At 46.6% G+C, this 22,471-nt stretch overlaps 4 protein-coding genes across 4 annotated transcripts; 3 read left to right on the forward strand and 1 right to left on the reverse strand.

The window, feature by feature from the left end:
- Window positions 1-5,263: 5,263 nt before the first annotated feature.
- fkbpl (FKBP prolyl isomerase like) lies at window positions 5,264-7,941 on the forward strand. The gene is made up of 4 exons (XM_084462032.1): window positions 5,264-5,320; window positions 5,883-6,035; window positions 6,185-6,480; window positions 6,605-7,941. The coding sequence occupies exons 2-4, from the start codon at window positions 5,885-5,887 to the stop codon at window positions 7,331-7,333; spliced, it is 1,176 nt and encodes a 391-aa protein (XP_084318158.1). The 5' UTR covers window positions 5,264-5,320; window positions 5,883-5,884; the 3' UTR covers window positions 7,334-7,941.
- Window positions 7,942-8,913: 972 nt separating this feature from the next.
- On the reverse strand, window positions 8,914-11,256 carry ebp (EBP cholestenol delta-isomerase). Its single transcript, XM_084436380.1, has 5 exons — window positions 11,136-11,256; window positions 10,072-10,387; window positions 9,775-9,811; window positions 9,377-9,507; window positions 8,914-9,204 (listed from the first exon to the last, which is right to left on the reverse strand). Exons 2-5 carry the CDS (start codon window positions 10,385-10,387, stop codon window positions 8,987-8,989), a joined length of 702 nt encoding a protein of 233 aa, XP_084292506.1. The 5' UTR covers window positions 11,136-11,256; the 3' UTR covers window positions 8,914-8,986.
- Window positions 11,257-12,614: 1,358 nt separating this feature from the next.
- vma22 (vacuolar ATPase assembly factor VMA22) lies at window positions 12,615-16,395 on the forward strand (the record flags this gene model as incomplete). Its single annotated transcript, XM_084461970.1, has 5 exons — window positions 12,615-12,858; window positions 13,009-13,112; window positions 13,199-13,311; window positions 13,426-13,623; window positions 16,265-16,395. Exons 1-5 carry the CDS (start codon window positions 12,742-12,744, stop codon window positions 16,393-16,395), a joined length of 663 nt encoding a protein of 220 aa, XP_084318096.1. The 5' UTR covers window positions 12,615-12,741.
- A 1,100-nt stretch (window positions 16,396-17,495) lies between these two features.
- LOC311330022 (E3 SUMO-protein ligase ZBED1) lies at window positions 17,496-21,034 on the forward strand (the record flags this gene model as incomplete). Its single annotated transcript, XM_084461971.1, has 5 exons — window positions 17,496-17,645; window positions 18,183-18,362; window positions 18,496-18,767; window positions 19,360-19,966; window positions 20,201-21,034. 5 exons carry the CDS (start codon window positions 17,496-17,498, stop codon window positions 21,032-21,034), a joined length of 2,043 nt encoding a protein of 680 aa, XP_084318097.1.
- Window positions 21,035-22,471: the final 1,437 nt, after the last annotated feature.

Below are 22,471 nucleotides of genomic sequence, written 5' to 3' on the forward strand. Positions count from 1 at the left end.
TGCTGCAGCACGAGTCCTCACTAAGACTAGACGAAGGGCACACATCACACCAGCCTTAAAATCACTACACTGGTTACCAGTCAACTCTAGAATAGACTTTAAAATACTACTACTAGTCTATAAATCTCTCCACAATCACTCACCAGAATATATTTCAAACATGCTTGTTAAGTAAATGCCCAACAGACCACTCAGATCCTCAGGTACTGAACTTTTAACAGTTCCAAAAGCCAGGACCAAGAAACACGGAGAGGCAGCTTTTAGTTTCTATGCCCTCAACCTCTGGAACACCCTACCGGAGTGCCTAAGAAGGGCCGAAACAACGGAGGTCTTCAAGCGAGACCTCAAGACATACCTTTTCGACCTAGCCTACAATCACTAGCTAGGAACTTGAGACACAGAAAGGCAGCCTCAAACCTACCTGTGAATCCTCTGTATACATTGGTCCAGTAGATGCCCCACTGTCGCCCGCAGACAATAGATACCCCCGTGTCAGTTGTGGATGTTGTAGTACTTAGTTAACACACACACGTACACACAGACACACACCAGTCCACATCCAGCTTAGGTCTGGACCTGGGCCCAGTTCCCTTTCCCCTCACCCTACCCCGGGTCCGTATCCTTTTCCCACCCCCAACCCTACCCCCGACCCCTGCCTCTAACTGGACCCAGGCACACCTACACTCACGCTCACACACATACAGACATACACCAGTCCTGGGCTCAGATCCCCTCCCCCTCACCCTAACCCGGGTCCGTATCCTTTTCCTACCCCCCACCCTACCCCAACCCCTGCCTCTACCTGGACCCAGGCACACTCACACACACACTGACATACACCAGTCCTGGGCTCAGATCCCCTTCCCCTCACCCTAACCCGGGTCCGTATCCTTTTCCTACCCCCCACCCTACCCCAACCCCTGCCTCTATCGGGGCCCAGGCACGCACACACACACAGACACACATTAGTGTTTGCCACACCTCTCCCATGATGCTCTTAGCCTTTCTTGCTCTGAAAATGTAGTTTGACGTACTGTATTGCTCTATATATGGCTCCGTGTGCTACTAACCCTGTTCTGCCTCCCCTCTCCCTAGTGCCTCTCTCTCTCCCTCCTATCTTCTAACCAGGTCCAGTGGATGCCCCACTGTCACCAGTAGACCACCCTGAGTCCGATAGATACCCCTGTGTCTGCTGCAGATGTCGTAGCAAATTAGTTAACACACACACACGCACACACAGACATACAACAGTCCACTTCCGGCTTTAGGCCTGGGCCCAGTACCCCCTACCCCTCACCCTAACCCGGGTCCGTATCCTCTTCCTACCCCCACCCTACCCCTGACCCCTGCCTCTACCTGGACCCAGGCACACTCACACACACACTGACATACACCAGTCCTGGGCTCAGATCCCCTTCCCCTCACCCTAACCCGGATCCGTATCCTTTTCCTACCCCCCACCCTACCCCAACCCCTGCCTCTATCGGGGCCCAGGCACGCACACACACACAGACACACATTAGTGTTTGCCACACCTCTCCCATGATGCTCTTAGCCTTTCTTGCTCTGAAAATGTAGTTTGACGTAATGTATTGCTCTATATATGGCTCTGTGTGCTACTAACCCTGTTCTGCCTCCCCTCTCCCTAGTGCCTCTCTCTCTCCCTCCTATCTTCTAACCAGGTCCAGTGGATGCCCCACTGTCACCAGCAGACCACCCTGAGACCGATAGATACCCCTGTGTCTGCTGCAGATGTCGTAACAAATTAGTTACACACACACACGTACACACAGACATACAACAGTCCACTTCCGGCTTTAGGCCTGGGCCCAGTACCCCTCACCCTAACCCGGGTCCGTATCCTCTTCCTACCCCCACCCTACCCCTGACCCCTGCCTCTACCTGGACCCAGGCACACTCACACACACACTGACAGACACCAGTCCTGGGCTCAGATCCCCTTCCCCTCACCCTAACCCGGGTCCGTATCCTTTTCCTACCCGATCCTACCCCTGACCCTGCCTCTATCTGGGCCCAGGCACATTTATGCACACACAGACATACACCAATGTTTGCCATGTCTCTCCTATGATGTTATTAGCCTCTCTTACTCTGAAAATGTAATTTAATGTTATTTATTGCTCTGTAAATTTTCTTAGCCGGTAGACAAACATACTCCAGGAGCTTGCTCGATCGCCTCGTTGAGAGGGGTCAGGGAAGAATTTTTACAGCTCACTTATCTGGCCCCCGGGTGATTACTGTTTTTTGCTTCCCTCTGGAATATGTAGGGGTGGGATGTCTGCCCACCTCCCTTGTTCTCTGTAAAGCGCATTGTGTTGCCTCTGGGTATGAAATGCGCTATATAAATAAAGCTTTGATTGATTGATTGAACAGAGGAATGGAGGAGGTAAGAATTCTTTCCATCAACAGAGGAATGGAGGAAGTAAGAATTCTTTCCATCAACAGAGGAATGGAGGAAGTAAGAATTCTTTCCATCAACAGAGGAATGGAGGAAATCAGACCGTCTTTTCATCAACAGAGGAATGGAGGAAGTCAGACCTTCTTTCCATCAACAGAGGAATGGAGGAAGTCAGAACTTCTTCTTTCCTCCAACAGAGGCGTGGAAGAAGTCAGAGGCTGGAGAACTGGGAGCTATTCTCTTCCATCTTTTTCTTTTGTAACCTGTATTTTTCATGTAACTGGATTATCTGTAACTTATGTATAACTGTGGGCTGTAGGTCCACTAGCTTTGTGTTATATTCCGCCGGAGGTCCGCCAACTCGTCCATCGGGGACCCACTGTAGGTCCGCTAGCCTTGTGTTATCTGGGTTTATCCCTTACCTTTGTCCAGAAACAGAAGTTGAACCAATTGCAGCAAAATAGCTAATGTTACAGGAATCATCAGTGTAACTGCTTTAGCCACTGACCGCTACCATTAATGTTATGGAAGCTGCTGCTAGTTGTTGTGAGCTCATGAGCTAACTGGCTATCTCGCTCCTCTTGTGCAGGATTAGCATTGGAAGCATTGGAACTGATGTGTCCAGGCGACAAGACCTATCTTAATTTATCAGACATTATTTCATGTCATTTCAATTCACAGCTATTTCAGTGGCATGACTAGCTTCCGTCCTACCAGTCCTGAACAGAAACAAGCCAGCCACGCACATAAGCCAGGCTGGACCTGGCCTGGTTCTGGCAGGAGCTTGAGAAGTTGTTTCAACACCTCCTCATCAAACTTAGACCTGTCCCCGTTCTGAACCACGGCATCGTCAACGTCATGACGTCAAGTCATCATTGTAGCTGGACAGAGAGGGGAAACATTTTAACAGATTAACAACAATATTAACACACCTTTCCTGATGATCTATTGGCTTACCATTTAAAAAGAGAAGAGATCTGTGGAAAAACACAGGCAAGACTATATTCCACTCACAGGGTCTGATTACTCATTAAGCCTAATGGCCAGCCTTTATTCTGGGATGTGACTGTAGTGATTGGTCAGGGGGTTGCCAACCTCTTTGGGCTCCTTCTTGACAGGCAGCCACACACCCTAAAGATCGGCCACTCTGGGCCACCACCACGCCATCCATGTGGGGGAGGGGGAGGTGGAGGCATGCCAGGTAAAGGTGGGGTTGGCGGGGGTCCTCCGTCTCCCATCTCTGGTAGTGGAGGAGGAGGAGTTGGAGTCTGGGGGGGGGTCACCACCCCTGTGTGGTAGAGGTGGTGGAGGGAAGGTGGGAGGGGTGGAGTTGACGTCATCATACTGGGTGGCAGAGTAGGTGGAGGTGGTGCTGGAGGAGGGGCGCGGTTGACTCGGCATGTCGTTTGGTCGGTGGCATTGGCGGCCGCAGAGCTCTCAGTCAGTCGGTTGCCGTCCATGAGATCTGTCTGGGTGGCTTTGTTTGCTCACCTGCTCGGCGCGACACACGACACACACATACACACACAATTACTCCTTCCACACATACACTGAACATATTACGTAAATTACACTACCCAGAGGAGGTGTAGGTGAGAACGTAAATGTCCAAATCAGTTGCACCAGAATCTACCCTGCCAGCTCCATAGCCTTTCTCCAGTGTTAGTTGCCCCCCACCCCCTAATTAGTGTTAATTTGGCCGGTCTGTTTTAACTGCTATTATATTAACACAAAAGCCATACATTATCACCAAATTTTGTTTGATGTCTCTAAGGGCACAAACATTTTTTATTATTATGATGAATGGTTTAAGAGCAGTTAAAACAGACCGCAAAGCTAGCCTATAAAATGGGACCCATTTTTGGGATTGCCCTGAAATATAGGATATATTTGGGACTGGGGTTTGTAATGGATTTTAACTGATCTAGTCAAAAAAGGATTTACCAAGATTCACTCAAAAGGTTAAGTCTGGTTTATTGAGGAAACATACGAGCGCAAGGACTTTCTGGACAACGCAACAAGAGTGGTTTATCCAGAGAAGTGAAGCCCCTGGGTCTTGCTCTGCTTTATATTCAAGCAAAACACAGGTACGGCGCTTCCAGGATGTGATTGGCTAATCCATTGTACGTCATATGAAATGGCAGGCGTGGCCGAGAATACAGACATGTGACATGAGAAAAGGCGGCAATTTCTTGGAGACAAAAGGACAAAGGATGGTTATTCTGGAGTAGACATTTCTAGGTGTGTGGACCTCCTGGAGGCCACCCTGTCTATGTGAACGGTTGAGGGAGGTGGTGAATTACAAAAGGAGAGAGAGAACAAAGGTTTAAGGTGTTTGGAATAGGCCAGATGTAAATTCTATAACAGGTTCATGCTTGTTTAGTGTTTGCGGTGGTGACCAGCGGAGTCGACAGACTCTGTTACCATCCACTACACACACTAAATGCACACATCCACAGAAATACAAACAAACACAAACACAGAAATATACATCAGTCTGAATGAGAGGGGTTAGGACACACACTCACACATGCATACACTGTGTTTGTACAATCTACACATGCATTATATGATCAAAGCTGCCATGTTTTAACCTGATTTAAGTTTTCAGACAATGTTGAAATGGGTAGTCAGATTGTAATGCAGTGTATTTTATTTATGAAGAAAATTAGTTTTTACCTTGTATAACATAAAATACAGAATGTGGAGTGTACTTTGTGTTCATCCAAAACAATTTTTTATCCAACAGATGTTATTTTAAAATCATTATCTAGAAACAAGAAAAAACCTTCTACAGTCACTTCCTGGACAACACGGAAGAAAACATTGCTGATCACGTGGTCATCACCAGCCTGCTAGCTGTCTACACCAAGTACTCCCGGCGCATTGAGCTATTTTCAGGTAAGAATTTTATAGCTACGATTTAAGTATACGATTTGAATGGTGCAATGTTTAGTATTCGTCGGCAAGCCAACACTTTGCTGCAAGCACTAAAACACGAATGTTATCACAAAGCGTGCTAACCTAGTTAGCTACGTTAGCTAGCTAGCACTAGCGGTGGTGTGGTGTGGTGTGCTGTCATCTATCAACTGAAATGGCTAACTAGCGAACACACCTTTTTTAAACGTAGCTAACAATATAGACACACATCGCCACAACTCAAGTGATTGTCTTTCACATGGAGTGATCTAGCTATACTCCCAACTAAGTTAAAGGTCGTTAAAACTAGTCCTTGGTTGTTCTCCAATACTAATGGGTACCTAATTTAATTGGTAGTGACTATTCTTACGGCATCTTTTTGTATTGATTCAATGTAGTGGCGCTTGCCGTAAGAATAGCGAGCACGTCTATTCTATTCTTACAGATGCCGTAAGATTAGACTGTGCTGGCCCTTATTAATTTGTAGACTCGAGACTAAATGCGTCATGTTTTCTCCCCCTGCCCTCTCCTGTCTTCCTTCTAGTGATGAAGCCTGGCCTCCCAGCAGAGAAGCAGGGGGACGACATCTCGTCCTGGGTGGCTGTGTGCCCCAAGGGCCTCTGGGAGGTCCAGTGCAGGCGGACACTAGAGAGTGGGCGAGGGTCTGCACCATCAGAGTACTCTGGAGACGATGGCGGTAAATATAATATTCTGATTTGTCTTTATTCAGATCAAGTAGTTTGACTATGACTGCTGTTCATTATAAAACCTAACCTGAGCCCATGTTTAGAACATGCAACCCACATGTTTGCTCAAGTGTTTACATCCATGATTGTTGTCCTTTAGCATGGTCGTCTAGTGACTACCCACGGATGGGCTCTCTATGTCGGGTTAGAGTCCGCCTGAAAAAGGATCCTGAAACCGGGAGCCCCACATCCCACCAGGGAGACCAGGAGCTGTCAATCACACCTGGCCAGCCAATCAAGGAGCTGACGGAGACGCAGCCGACACCGATGGCAAGGTCTCAGGACTCTGCTCTGCAGGTGCTGCTGGGCGACTGGGTGTTGCTGAGGCTTGGGGAGGGCCATTGTGACATCACAGAGGGTTGTGTGGAGGGAATGAGAGCTGGAGAGACGTGTGAGGTAAACCGACACAACAACAACAACAACAAAAATGTATTAACAACCAACATATGTCTGATACTGTCTTTGATTGTTCAAATCTAAATTAAAAATCAAACAGCACTTGTGTCCTTCTGCCTTCTAGGTGTTACTGACCCCCCTAAGACATGGCTCAGAAGCCCAGCCCAGTGAGGATGAAGGAGGAGAGAGAGAAGGATCAAAAGACCAGCCCCTGTGCTTCACTGTGGAGCTGCACGCTTTCAACCCGGGAAGGGAGTCCTGGGAATTCCCCCCGGGTGAGAAGTGGTGCTGGGTGAGGTCACACAAGGAAAGGGGAGGAGTCAGGTTCAGGGGCGGTGACGTGTGGGGGGCAGCGGACAGCTACAGCCGCGCCCTCAAACTGCTCATCACCCTCCAACACCACACACGGGAGAGAAACAGAAAGATGGAACAAATAAAGGAGGAGGAGGAGGAAGAAGAAGAGCAGAGAGACGAGGAGACCGGTAATAAGACGTCAGAGCCGTCCACGGACGTAAACCTTCCTCTCCCCACGGAGACGGAGTACAGAACCGTCAAAGCGGAACTCTACTCCAACCTCTCCCTGTGCCAGCTCAAACTGCACCAGCCGGAGCGGGCCAGGACCAGCGCCGCTAAGGCGACTCAGCTGGAGCCCGGCGGGGCCAAGGCCTGGTACCGGCTGGGCCAGGCCTGCCTGCAGGTGGCCGAGTTGGAGGAGGCCAGGAAGGCTTTCAAAAGGCTGCTGGAGCTGCAGCCAGACTCCCCTGCTGCCCAGAGGGGACTGAGGGATGTGGGGAGCAGGGAGAGGGAGACAAATAACCAGTTAGGACAGAGACTCAGCAAGATGTTCAGCTGAGATGGGACAGAGACCAGAGTTGGTGTTTGAGTGAAAGCCCTCGGAAGTCCACAAGCCCTCTCTTTCAGCCGGGGTCGGGGTTAAGGTAGACTTTTCTGAATGTAGAGCTATAGAGGTTGGTCAAGGCCTTTGTTGAGCCTGAACTAGAGTGAGCATACTCTGGAAACCCACACCAAATTGCACGTGAGCTGGACGAAACGGTGGAGAAGCAGATATGGAGGAAGGAGTGCCTTCCAAGTCTCCTCATCCCTCCTGAGCAAAAGGCTTTTCTGTTTCTGCTGCTTCTGCTGAGTTCACCTGTCCGATTGTCTTGCGTGTGTGTAATGCCACTGTCTCCAAACCATGATCCGTCAAATTAACCAGTGATGAAAAACATGAATTCAAGCCTATATCCTCAGACCAGGTTGAGTGAAACCATCAGAGGGACCACGCTGCTATGTGGTTTGGTTGGGGCCGTGTGGATTCTGACAATTCAGACTGTATGGAAATGATTATGTAATCCAAAGAATAAATGGGTATGAATGGTGTCAAAATCTCAAATTCAGATTGTGTTAACATCATTCATATTTTTCTTGGACACTGTTTCTCTGCTGGTTTCAGTGCTTGTTCCTGAATGTAGTGAAAATTGTTTTTCATTCACGCCTAGCCAATCCCCTGCATTACTGGACGTGATTACAGGTAATTATTATATGGCCACTATATGTCGCTACCTACCGCCTCATTGATCCTCGCTAAAGCAGATACTGAAGGCGTACGGCCCAGCGTGTCTCGGGTTGTAGAGGCAGCAAAATGCCGAAACCCGGGATCGAACCAGGGACCTTTAGATCTTCAGTCTAACGCTCTCCCAACTGAGCTATTTCGGCGTGTGATGCAGTATGGGATATTGTTTCTCTAGAATGTTGCTTGGACAAATGAATACGTTTCCATTAAAATTTGATGTATTCAAGCATCGTATCTACGTTTTATCCATATTATAAGAGTTTGAATACGCGTAAAACGCACTGAAGTATGTTTGCCCATACCACCTCGGAGGGGATTTGACGCACGTGGTCATAAAGAACGATAGTTCGCTGGCTTGCGAAGTTAAACGCATCACGAACGCAGACGTGATAATTGCCAGGTCGCACAACATGGCAACATGTAGCCTAGTCGATGGTGGCTATACTGTGCCAGGCAGGTAATGATTGTGTAATGGTGACAAATCGGTAACAAAGCACTGTCATCAGTAGGCCTATTCTATTATCCCCAAAGTAACAAGTCCTATCCAACAAACTAAATGAAAAACTAATTTACTTTGCCGTTTATGTAATAAAAACTTCCGTGAAGTGAGAGTTGACGTAGATACGTTTTTTTCAAGAGTTAATGTGAGATGTTCTTGTCACAGGAAGAGCTTCTGGGTAGGCAGATTACAGTCACATTGTCATGCACAATTTCACTAGATAAGATGACCACAAACTCCACATGTACACCACATATCTTCAAAACATTTTACAGAATCAGGTAGGTTCAAACGTATCACAGCTTTGTTCAACAGTGTTACAATATAGGCAATGTTGGGCTTTACCCCCCAAAATGTACACCTAATCCCATCTGCCCCCTCTCATCTTCTCCTCTATGTCTGCCAGTGATGTCTATTGTTGCTCCTCTCCTCGGTTAGTCCTTCTTCTTCTGTCCACCGCTTGTGTCTGCGTGGGCCTGGGCAACAGAGAGCTGTCTCCATGCGTCTGTGATCAGCAGCAGAGGTATGATGACCCACAGCATGTTCAGGAAGACATAGTAGAACCAGAAGTAGACGGGATGACCCAGCTCGCTGTGGGCATAGCCGTCCCTGTGCTCGGTGTAGAAATACAGCACTGCCCCATACAGCTGGCCTGGAAGCAGGTTACAGGGTTAGAGAACACAGCAGAGGTAGAGCACTAAAAGCTGAAGTCTGGGGAGACGGTTGGTTGCTGACACAGTGGATGAATTGAGTCTACAAGCAAGGCAGATCGAGCTGAGAGTGATTAAAGATATTTCTATGCCCTAGACTCACAAACAGCTTACCCAGCGAGACGATGAGCTGCAGGACGAATCGGTAAGGCCGGTTGGTCAGGAAGGCAAACACAGTCCAGAAGCTGAGCGGTCCCCACAACCACGCCGTAACGGTCTCCATACACACGGTGAAGTTATCTGCTCTGGAGAGAGAAAGAGAGGATGTGAGGGGGCAGAACACACGTCTTTAGCAAAGCTCTTTTATTAGGCTTGAAGACAGGCGATTTGGAAAGGACACTTACTGAGACTATAAGTATCTTCTTGATACACTTATTTGGAATTATTGTATACTTTGTAAATTTGTACTTAGTCTTGATTGTGCTTCTTGTATACTGCTGCTGTACCCTCGCGGGAATCAATAAGGTACCTATATATCGAAGTTAAAAAAGAAAGAACAGAAGCAGACTTACATTGCATATCGGCTATCCCCTTTTGAGTACTCTTTCCCTGTTGAGAAAGCAAAGGGGAAACATTGGTGGACCACCAGCAGTGTCAGGTCTTAAATGAGTAGATTGGTATTTAGCATCATAGCCCTGTTATAAGGTTATTGATGATCACATACCAAACTACTACTTTAACATCTCACTTGTAATGAAAGACATTTCAAGTGAGCAGTGTGCTATTGTAGAATAGAATTGAATACATATGTTATGATGCATGAACGTTGTATTTTTCTGTATGTGTAGTACAACCAATATCTCACTCACACAGCTGAGACAAGAAGCTCTGGTCCGCGGGGATGATGTGGTAGTAGAGAGAGAACCAGCCCTCGATGACTCCGTGTATGAAGCCACACACAGCGAACCAGCAGAGGGCAAGACGTCTCCAGCCCCCCAACCTGCCCCCAGCCCCCTCCCACCCAGTTACCACCCAGGTTACCACCAGGAACACCCCCGACACAGAGAACAGGAACACCAGGATCTCCGACATGGAACGGTCATTGGGCACATAGTTTGGGATTGACAGGTCTCGGGGCCAATATGGGTGAGGAACCCCTGTTTTAGAGCTGGTCTCCTCCATCATCTGTCATGGACAGAGAATGTTGACAGCTCAAACACGCAACACGCATTATGTACGGGAATAACACTCAAAGACTGAAAGACAGACAGAAGGACATGGTAAGATACCTTCACCAGCCCTTGGTGTTTAGCATCATAAGCCCAGTTGTAAGGTTATTTACCATCATATACAATGGTCCATATAAAAATGTTGAGACTTTGCACTCTTGAAATATTAGTGCTAGAGAACCATTAGCTAACCATATAGGATATATAATCCCATAGAGATCCATTGTGTACTGTACTTAGCTGTGACATGAGCAATGAGTAATAATTCTCAAGAGTGCTGTCTAATGTTTATATAGCCTAGCCGTAGGTCTATATGATCGGAAATAGCCTTAGAGGGCTTATGCTTAAATACCAAACTAGTCCTTTAACAAAGTAGCCTACCTACCTCTCTCCCTGCCTGCCTACCTACCTACCTATACTACCACCTACCTGCCAAGGGAATGTTAAACATATAAACATGTTGTCCACCCATCAATGTTATGCACCAACTGACCAGAACAAATTCCTACCTGGCAATAAAGCTGATTCTGATGTAAGAGCACAGGCCCTAGGTCATAACTGGTTTTAACCGAATGAGCTATGATAATCGTATTCATCTCTCAAACACATTAGCCCACCAACTTTTTCTAGTATTTGAAGTATCGCTAGAATATTAGTTCACATGCTACTAGCAGAATAATTTGCAATAAAGTGGGATATGTTACCTCTGAAACAGCTTGAAGCTTAGTGTTGGTCTCGCAGTCTAAGGTATGGGAAAAAGGTATTTCTTGAATAAGAATATCCTGCTCCGATGTTCAATGAACAATTTCAACACAGCCTGACGACGAGATTCATTGGCAGATGTTGAAAAGAGGCAGGCGCAAACGATAGCAAAAACCTATCACACAACAAACTACATGTGCGGAGCCACACACGTGAGATCGTTCAGTTCGTTGATTGGCCATTAATGTCGGAACATGGATGTGGTCACGAGCAGTTCTTCTCCAATAGGCTCTGTGCACTAGCTCCACTACTTCCTGAAAGTCACGAAATAAAGATGCCATGACTTTCAGGAAGTAGTGGAGCTGGTGCACAGAGCCTATATCACACAGCAAGTATGAGTTGTAAAACAAACGCATTTATTCGATATTAATTCAGCATTGGGTGGCCTGCTAATATCAGAGCTGTGCATGTTTACTTAATACAATTTCAAAATGAAATCTATGCACCCTGCCGTGTCAGGGATCTAGCCCTGCCGTGACCCGGATTCGAACTTGCATTGCTGCGGCCACAACGCAGAGTAGGCTACTAACCACTATACGATCACGGCTACCTACTAGGGGCCAAGCGCTGCACGTTGAAAAAAGGTTTTACATAGAAAGGTACGCAAACGGGGTACTTTTATGACAAATGACAGAGGTGAAATCCAAATTAATATTTCATAATTTTGATTATGCAATCGTCTTCCTGAATTACATTTCACAAACCCATGTAATTAACTAACATATGATAGAACAGACAATAAAAATGAGCTCACTAGTTACTGTTACATTTCCTTAGGCTTTCTGAATTCATACAATTGGGTATCTACTGCTTTGCTTAAGTCATAAACTGCACTGCTATGAAAAATTAGTTTTGGTTACAGTTTGTGCCTATATCAACACACCCCCATTGGTGAAAACCTAAGTCCCATATGGTCTAGCGGTTAGGATTCCTGGTTTTCACCCAGGCGGCCCGGGTTCGACTCCCGGTATGGGAACTGTTATTTTCTATCTTTGTTGTTGGCCACGTTATAATAGAATGTAGCCTAGAATTACGCACACGTAAAAGAGTATGTTCCGTGTAGCATACACCACAAATGCATATACAGCAGCCTTATTTCTAAACATGCCTTTTATGTCAGAATGATATATATATAAATTATATATTAACATTATTTTTTGATGGAGGAGATAGATTGGTAAAATTTTATTATTATTGTTATTTATTATTAATGTATATAATATATAAAATACAAGACACGGTAAAGTTTAGATTTGTTTTTATTTGTAAAGATATAATACGCTTCTCATTCAACATTGCCTCTGATTGGCTAAACAAATGTGTCAGGTGGCGTCTTTCTCCCTCATGTGACCAGAAAGCGGAACTGCGATTAGGAACAGAGGTCTTCTTCTATTAATACATCCGTGGTCTTCGCAAACCATTTGAATATAATCCACATGTAACGCTTGATTGCATAACAGTTATCAGCTAAATCTGGTTGGTTAGACTAGAGGTTAGATCGCACTATCTACTGTTAATTGTTTAATTTCGTTAGGGAAAAGGGAGAGAATGGGTCTTTCTGACACAGAGAGGTCACTACAGTTAGACGAGGAGCTGCTTCGCTTCATGGACCAGCTGGAGTTACTGGAGGAGAAACGAGGCAGACTGAACTCACTCATTGAACAGGTTTGAGTGTTTCTCTTTGCACATAAGCCTGCTTTACCAGGTGTTGTCATTTGGCTAACTACATTGTCCCTGCTTAACCCAATACTCTTGTCAACGCAATTGTATCCTACGTCGCCCCTAGCATGCTCTGAAAGTGTGTTTTTCCCGCAGGGATGGTTTTCAATGTCCAAAGCGCGCTATTCCATGGGCAACAAACAGGTTTCTGCTCTTCAGTATGGAAGTGAGATGGAGCCACTTGTCCGTGTGGATGCCAGGTGAGGGCGCTATTCAGTTACTTTTCATTAGCACACCAATGCACATTGTCAGTTGGCCACTGAATTTACTCGTTGAATCGGCACAGAACACTGACGAATGGCGAGGCCGAGTTCCACACTGAGAGAATGAAACAGAGCTCGTCTGCTGACGCCGCAAAAGACTCACAACCGATTGAAGATCTTGGACCAAAAGAGGAAGGTGACTACTGGTATATTTTTGTGACATTCCCATTTGGACAGCGATGTAGGGTCCCAGTTCATTTTTCCTCATAAGTTTCTGTCCACTCTGTAATTCTCAAATAATGCTCAACAGGTGTGAGGAGAAGAAATAAAGCAAAAAAGGACAGTGCAGAGGAAGATGAGGGTGAGACGCCAGCGTCGAAGACTGAGTCTGTTGCCGTTGGGTCCTCAAACACCAAATCCGAGCACAACCCACAGCAAGACCCCCTGAAGTGGTTTGGAATTCTAGTGCCCCAGTCTCTGAAACAAGCGCAATCTTCATTTAAACAAGGTGTGTTTAATTGGCATGCCTTCTCTCAATGACATGGCTACATGCAGTATAAGAACAATGATTTGAATACACTGACTTATGTAGGAAAATGAATTGGCCATCCACAATGCACTTGGCACATTCCCCAGTATCATGCATTATAAGTTACAGATCTAATGAGATGGGATACAATTTCTGCTATGCACCTTGCTTGGTCATTCAGTAGCCTACATTGTAACCTGGCTCAGGTTGATCTAGTTACCGTCCTACCACAGGATTGGAAACACTACCGAGGTATCATTACCAACTCTGCAGTGTCACATTGTAACATCTGGACCAGATCGCATAGGGCAGTGGTTCTCAACCTTTTTTTGAGGTCTGGACCCCTGGCATATTTTTAATCCCAAAGGGCCCCCTAGCCTGAATTCAGACTTTAAAATACGCCCACTCCACCGAAGTTGACTGATTCTTGAAGATTTCAACGGAGTGTAACGAGCTGACATTCTGTCTGATATCACGCTACCCCACACCACCTCCCCACAACAATATATATTATTTAGTATCTTGGCCGTCACTATGGGTGGGCCTTGGGGAGCCTGGCCCACCCCAAAAGTGCTAGTGCCCCTCCACTGGCACCCATAGTTTCATTTTTAATATATTTTTTAATTTCATACTTTTTTTCTGTTAAATTAAAAATATTAACGTTAGATTCCTTATAAATTAAAACATTAAGAAACAATGGTGTGTTTTTGTTTGACAACCGCCGTACTGAAAAAGGAAGTTATGCCAATGTAGTGGTTACAGCAAGTGTGATTTCAGTTGAGAGTCGAGCTGAGCTGTGCACTCCAGGCCATGCTGACTGTCCTTACCCGAACCCGACACCTACCGCAATGTGTGAAAATGGCTCTCTTTTTCCCGACACTTTTTTTTCACACCATAAAAAGTAATGTACACATTTTATGGCCTCTATGACACTTAATTTGCTTAATTTGCTATCTGTTTGTGAATCATTATGTTTCATATAGTTTTGCCTATTGGTTCATTTTAAAACAGTATACATTTTTGTTAAATATGATGGGCTTATACAATTTTATTTAAACATATTTTGATACATTTAACAAAAATACCATTAAAAATATAGATATTTTAAACACTTTCCCAAGGACCCCCTGTAATTATGCAATTTCCATGGACCCCTGGTTGAGAAACACTGGCATAGGAGAAACGTGTCCAGATCGCGAGCGGTCTAGCTAACCAATGAAACACATTGGGCCTACCTATGGTACATTTTGACTGAAACATGGCTCTCAAATCTACCCTAAAAATCAACTTTTAATTTAAAAAAAAAAAAAAAACACAAAGTAAATTCCTAGAAAGATGCCCATCAATCAGTATGATGAGACATGTGCCGAACTCAGTTAGCTAGCCAACAGCCACTGAGAGTAGCCTGGCTATAGGCTCGCTTTTAAGCAAAGTCGATCAACAGAATCTGAATTGAATTGGCTTTTAAAAGTGTAGTGAAGGGAAGCGGAGGGTGATGTAGGCTGATCTCACCGTAATAAATCCATTGAAAAATAAAGTTTATATTCCATAGCATTTATCAAATAGCTTGATGATAGCTTGACGACTGAAGTGAGAGGAGCGATTAGCTTGGTGCTGTTCAGCTACATAGTTTACACGGTGGACACAGAAGCTGGATAGGCTACAGGCACGTAGGCACGGGTGGGCCTGACATGCATGTAGCTGGGCCTAGGCCCATCCAGGCCCACCCGTGCCTACCCACAGCCAATCGACTTTATTTTGCATAAATATAATTAACATTATAATATTTGGTCTGCTTTAATTAGATAGATAGAATAAGTAGGCTATATAGTTACTGGGTAACATTTCCAGCTATCTTTACATTTCTTCCCTGACCGTTTAAACGATGGAAAGGTATAGCTACCATGTTGAGTAACCTTGCGAAACAAACTAACTTGTTTCAGTTTATAAAGTGAGTTCCCCGAACATTCTGAACCATCCAACCAGAAATAGACAGCTGCTCAAAAGGATTCTGATGTAGGAGGACCCCGAGACCACCCACCTACAGTGTGTCCACCTGGGTGTGTGGCCCAGCTACATTTCTCCAGGCCCATCCACATAAGAAATCCTGGCTACACCCCTGGGCTACCCATCTGATTTCACCAGCGTCGGTCATCTCAATCTGACTAAACCTGGATTTTAGTTATATTATGACAGTCTAGATTAAACTGTTTTAGTTCCCTACCAATGGATCCCTTTAGCTTACCAGTACCACTCTGCCTAATGGCTTGTGACTTGTCTCATTGTAAGTGCACCAAAACAGCCTTCAAATGGACAAGTTGACTTTAAAAAATTATAGAGATGTATAGGCTATTCTTCGTGGGATGTATCATCTGTAGTATCATCTGTAACCTATCTGCTCTCACTTGTTTAGAAAGGAGGTGCACTTAGTAGCCTAGTAAACTGACTTGCTACGTTAAATGCAATAATAGTAAGTTTCTTTGGATAAAAGCATCTGCTAAATGCCTGTAATGTAATCTGTGAATTGTAATGCCATGCCTGGGGTCTTGGGGTTGTTTTGTATAGGCTAATGCTTTCTCTCTCTCTCCCTCTTTCTTTCTTTCTTTCTTTCTTTCTTTAGCGATAGAGCTGTCTGCTGAGATTGCTGCCCTGCAGAGTACAGTCATGAGGACCAGAGAAGAATTCCAGCGACTGAAAGTCAAGCGCAGAGATCTGGACAATACCGAGACAGAACAGACAGACAGAGACTGATCAACAATTCAGTGCACTATTTCATTTATATCTAAGATGTTTGTTTATTTCATTTGTTGTGTCACAAGTTTATTGAAATACATGTGTTCAAATGAAGCGTGTGTGTAGTGTTCCATAGGCTCAGGGGCGGGGATCCTTGGGGGGGCGGGGGTCAGGGGGGATGTCCCCCCCAATATTTGAGATTATTCAAATTGTCCCCCCCAATATTTAGATTGGAGTAGTGGCATTCAAATGACCATACAGCCGCGTAGGAAGATACCCCTCAAAAAAATACTCTTGCAAAATTTTAATGTAACCCTCCCACCCGCAAGGGTATCCAAGACAAATTTTGTGTAAAGAGATAAACCCAAAAGCTGCACATTTGTGGCCTTCTCAAAATATGCTCTTTGGAAGTAAATGATAGCCTATAAAAGGTTTCTAGCCTTATCCTTATACTGTACTCACTGTTGCACAACACGTTCTTTTCAAATTATTAAAGCAGGGGTATAAACGGAGTATAACTCATATGGCTAATGTTACGACCTACATATTACAATCAAATTGTCTAAAACCGAATTCTGTTTATATTCAAATGCCCGCGGTGGCCGGAGTTCGGGACGACTGACATCAGCTGATCATTCTCCCCAAACCGTTGAACAACGTATAGCCTGTAGGGAGACCACCTCCAGATGAGCACTGAATCTGCACGGACGTTAGCGGGAACTGACGAAATAGAGGGGCTATTGTATACTTCCTGGTCCAATTATAATGGAGACGGGAATGGTATCCTAGACCAAGACCAATTACTCGGCTTGAAACCGACGGACGACAGACCCGAGGGGAACGGACCCTTGTGTTTTTGTTTGGGGACAATAGATGGCTACTTTGTTTCCAAGCATGATACGCAGAGCATCGCTGTATCCATTCTCCATAGCTGAACTATATGCGTGCAACTGCTGGTTGCATGTCTATTGTTGCGCGCATCTGTCAGGCGGTGATCGTATCGAATGGGAGGAAAACATGTCGCTGATCTAGTAAGGTGATCTATAGCCTACTCTATCTCCGATTGTTGTCCATCGAGAGTCCACGTTTACTTCCGAGTAAAAGGGTTGCACAATCCAATGGCGTCAAATTCGAAGGTGTCTATTTTGGATTACTTCAATATCGTATTTGAAGGGGAAAATGGCAAGATCGAGTCCAACTGCAAGGCGTGTGGTACCAGGATTCAGGCCAAGCGAAGTGTCACATCCAACTTCGTCACGCATCTCAAGGTAATAACCTAGTCTACATATTAGGCTACTACATATTATGCAGTGAATAAATCCAATTCGACAAACCCCCTAGCACATGTAGGCTATAGGCTACAGTTTTGGAAGAGGGAAGCGAATAGGCAGAAAGGAACTGCCTGATGGAGTCGAGATTTCCCCATCACTGGAATTGATTATCATGCACCAGATATCCTACATATAGGAATGCAGCATGAAGCTGTCTGCACAAAAATAGCCTAGACATTATGACGAGGCCATGCATACAATTTTACTTTGGTTGTAGTAACAAAAAGTCAGATTAGGTTTACACAGAAAGGGGAAACCGGGACCCTTTGAAACCTCACAACCGGTGAGAATAAGAATAGGGCTATACTATGAGTTGGATGTCCACAGGAGTGAAGTTCAGTAATATGATGGTTGGAGTGGGACTCTTTACCCGCTGTGGCATGACTGAAGCAGGATTTGGCGTTTGCATGGTTTCTTTGTGATTCCAAAGTTTGAGCACCTCTATTTCCCCCCTCTCTCCCTCCCTCCTCACAGCGTAAGCACCAGGCCATGTATGACGAGTTTGTAAAGAGGAAGGACATGAAGAGAGAGGCGTACTCCTCTAGCACACTGCACAGCCTCACCAATGGAGGGACCGCCCGCTGCTCTCACACCCTCTCTACTGGGGCGGGAGGGGGAGCAGTGACCAAATTTGACAGACACGACCCTCGGCAGGTGCGTCCGTCGGAGTTGTATTCTCAGACATGTGTAACTGCCTTCTCGTAATTGAAGGTTTACGTGTGCTAAGTAACCTGTGTAGCGAACCTTTTGTCGATAAAAGTTTGCGTATCCTTGTCGTCATCGGCAGGTCTTGATCTCGGAGGCTATCGCTAAGATGATCGTGCGCGATCTGCAGCCGCCGTCCATCGTGGAGAACCAGGGTTTCCGCGAGTTCCTCGCCCTCCTTGAGCCTCGCTACATCCCAGAGACGCGGCGTTACGTCCAGGGTCAGCTGCTCCCAGCCTACGCCTACCATGCCCAGGTAGCCACCCGCCAGGCCCTGGCCTCGGCCCACGCCCTCAGCCTCAGCCTGGACCTGTGCTGGGGGCCCCCTGGGGCTAGCGCAGGGGCCAGTGCAGGGTAGGTATCTAGAGACAAAATGTAAAAATCTAGTTCAAGTTGGTTGATTTGTACAGGTACCTTGTGCAATAAAATGCTTAGTCACAAAGGCTTAATGAAAATGTTAGCAGTCGTAGAAACATCACTTTTTGCTCTGGCAACAACATGGAGTAGGCTCTGGGACTGCTGTTTGACTCTGCTACAGCAATTATAATAATTATTATAATTTGGTATCGGGTTGCTACCAAGGCATAAAAAATAGAGCTTCGAGGCATGGTCACACCTGGTTCAGTTTGCATGTTTGCTGAGATCCAATCAGCATCACAGTGCATTCTTTTGTGGCCTTATGAGTACCCAAACCCACAAACCGTGAGACTGAAGCAACAGACTGAATTTAACTTGGCAGACTGAATATTTCCATCGTTATTAGCTCGCAGCTAGCAGGCTCATAGCACAGAAGCTACGTGCTGCAGCTTTAAAAGTGTGTATTGCGAAGCATGAATTACAATAGTGTTTTGGATTGTCATATTGTTCATTGAGCAGACGTGGCTACAATCTTGAATCTTGCATTTGTGACATTACAATATGGTCCCTCCCTGTGTCTCATTGGTAGGTACCTGGGTGTCAGCTGCCACTTCCTGACCGCTGATTGGCAGATGCGCTCTGTCTTGCTGGCGTGCCTCCCCCTGGTCGATGGTGGCTCGGCGAATCGCGTGCTCGCTGAGTTCGAAGAGGTGTGCCATGCCCACGGGGTCACCGGCCGCGCGTTCCGCGTGGTGGCCGACGCCTCTCCCACCGACACGCACGCGGCGTACCGCCTGCCCGGTTTCCATATCCACGGCAGCGGTGCGTATGAGGAGGCGGAGGCAGAGGAGGAAGAGGAGGCAGACAGCGGGGATGAAGATGTGGAGGGAGCGGGCCACGGGAACGGAAAGCCCGAGGGAGGAGGAGGAGGAGAGTGGGGGGACTCCTGGGACCGCGGCCTGGGTGTGTGTAGGGTGGACTGTTTCGCTCGCACTCTTGGTATGTGTGTGAGAGAGGGCCTGCGTTCCATCCCCCATCTCTCCTCTGCCCTGGCCAAAGCCGCCTGCTTCTACAACTACATCACCTTTGCCGTACCCGCAGAGAAACTCAACCAGGTGTTCGGCAACGCAGAGGGGTCTAGTGGTGGGTCGGGGAGGCCCCCACCCGTAGAAAGAGACTGGGCCTCACAGCTGAAGGTGGGTAGCTTCAGTTAACACTAAACCCACACACACAACCATACACTTGCTATTACTATTGCAAATGATTAATGCAATTTGTCCGTAAAAGTCAGTCTAGTTGTGTGCATTTGTCTCTACCTTTGTACATTTGTCTGAGATCTCTCTGTTTTTATGTTAGAGGACTCTGGTTAGCTTTACCGCACTGCGTTAGATAAGATTTGCAAGACCTGACTGGGTGGTTGCTCTGCGCAGGTGTTGCGTCGCATGCTGGACTGCGCTGACTTCCTGGAAGAGGTGAGTGACCGAGGGGAGCTTGCGCTGGGCAGCCCGGAGAGGGAGCTACTGAGGGAGCTCACGGATGCTCTGGAGCCCTTCGCCGAGGCCTGGGACATGGTGCACGGGGACAGACAGGCGGACAGGCACGTGTCCATCAGCCTAGCCCTCCCCTGCGTGCTGGGGCTCCGCAAGCACCTGGCGGAGACCTCCGCCCCCCACTGCCCCGCCCTCCTGCTGGGCCTGTCCCAGGCCGTGGAGCGCAGGCTGGCCCCCCTCCTGGAGGAGCCCCTCTACGTCACCGCCACCACCCTGGACCCCCAGTTCAAGCTCTCCTGGAGCAGTGACCTCGACTGGCACAGGCAGGTCCTCTTGGAGGAAGTGAGCAGACTCTGCTCTTCGGCCTCGGGCTCCCAGGACCCCAGCACGGAGCTCCGCTCCCAGGACGAGTCCCCTCCATCCCAGGCCCCGTCACCAGTCTCCTCGCAGGCAAGGCCCTGTAAGCTCTTCTCCTTCATCAAGCAGAGGCCCACGGCGCAGGCCAAGAGCCTGGAGCAGGAGCTGGCCGCATACCTGCACGAGGAGCCCACAGACGAGGAGCCCTTGCACTACTGGAGGAGGAAGGCCATCGACTTCCCTCAGCTCACACAGGGGGCCCAGAGGGCGTTCACCGTTCCGGCTAGCGGCACGGCCGTAGAGACCATATTCGCTACCGCAGGGCGCTGTCTGCGGCCAGAGAGAGGCCGCGTCTTACCAGAGAACCTGGAGACCCTCATCTACTTAAAGGCAAACTACAGACTACTGTGGATGTAGAGAGAAACGATGTCGCTACTCCTAACACCAACACACCCACTAAAGGGCAATACCGACCTTTTGACACTGGGCCAATTACAACCAACTGAGTTGACGAGATGTGTGTCAAGGCGCCCAAATTGTTGGTTGTAATTGTTTTGGAAGATGAATAAATAAATACATATTTATATTTTATCAAAACCGTCTCTGTCATGCACTGGGTGAAATTGCAGGATTATATTTTGATAATCTCCATCCTTTCATTCAGAAACATGTTAGCAGCAGTTGGGATTAGGGCTACCTTGACAGTACACATAGGCCGGCTGTAATTGGTTTCTGTAATTGAAATAATCCATGTTGGTTGCAATTAGCCCAATGTGTCAAGCCATTATACTGTAGGGACCTCAGCACATCATGCAGAACAGAATAACTATCTTGAGCCCTGGGAGAATGTTACAGTATATGCATTGATTCCAGAGTTGCCTCAAATATTGTGATTCGTGATGCCTGACCTCAATTTAGGATTCTGTCCTACTGGTATAAGAGGAGGGACACAGACTGCTATGAGTGCAGGTTTTCTGCCCACGTCACCAAGAGCTTTCTGTGGAAAATCTATCTCTACGTGTCCTCAGACACGCCATATGAGATTTGTGGTTTGTCTAGAAAACCAATTATTTTGTTGCTGTGGACCAAGGAGAGTAGGGGCTCATCAATACTAATGCATTAATCCGATTTTATTACAGCTACAGAAAGAAATACAGACATGGAACACAAGATGTCTGACTTCTAAACATAGCTTGTACCTGCACTGTTCTGACAGCCAATATTAGTGTGGTAAAATACTGAGGATAACCAAATTGTCTTTCTTGTGCATACTGTACAAAGTACTGTATACAGTACATGACAACATTAGGGGAGGGACTAACTCCATTATGGAAGGATTGAGTGGTTTATGTCATAGTAGTTGTTGAATCTGCAGGATGACTGAGGGATAGTTCACTTTCGGCTTAACTTAGTATGATTGGCATTTTCTCCCCCCATCCAACCCCAAAGACACCAAATTAAACAAGTTTCACTCCTGCTGATCGCATTTTCGACCCTTAAAGACTTATATCTTCCCCCGTCAATCCTTCTTACCCACATGCGCTCGGATGACTGTGGGGGTCAATTTCATCTCGATTTCATTATGGGCTCTTTTTTCCCTTCCAATTTTTCCTGTCCAGTTTTATTTCAGAATTTAATGGAAATTAAATGGGATTGACCCTGGTATCTGGCCCAGAAAACTTTGAAGGGGGATGGGAGAGGAGCGAGGGTTTGTCGTGACTTTGTAGCGTGTCTTTCTGTCTGCTTGCGTGTTTATGTGTGGGTGTGCGCAGGCGTGTATTCTTTGTTCAGAGACTGGGACACTGTAATTGTGGAGTCTGGAGCCAGTGGAGAGACGAGGTAATTGGGAGTAAT

Source organism: Borostomias antarcticus, assembly GCF_949987555.1.
Source record: "Borostomias antarcticus genome assembly, chromosome: 3".
In the NCBI taxonomy this organism is placed as follows: Eukaryota; Metazoa; Chordata; class Actinopteri; order Stomiiformes; family Stomiidae; genus Borostomias; species Borostomias antarcticus.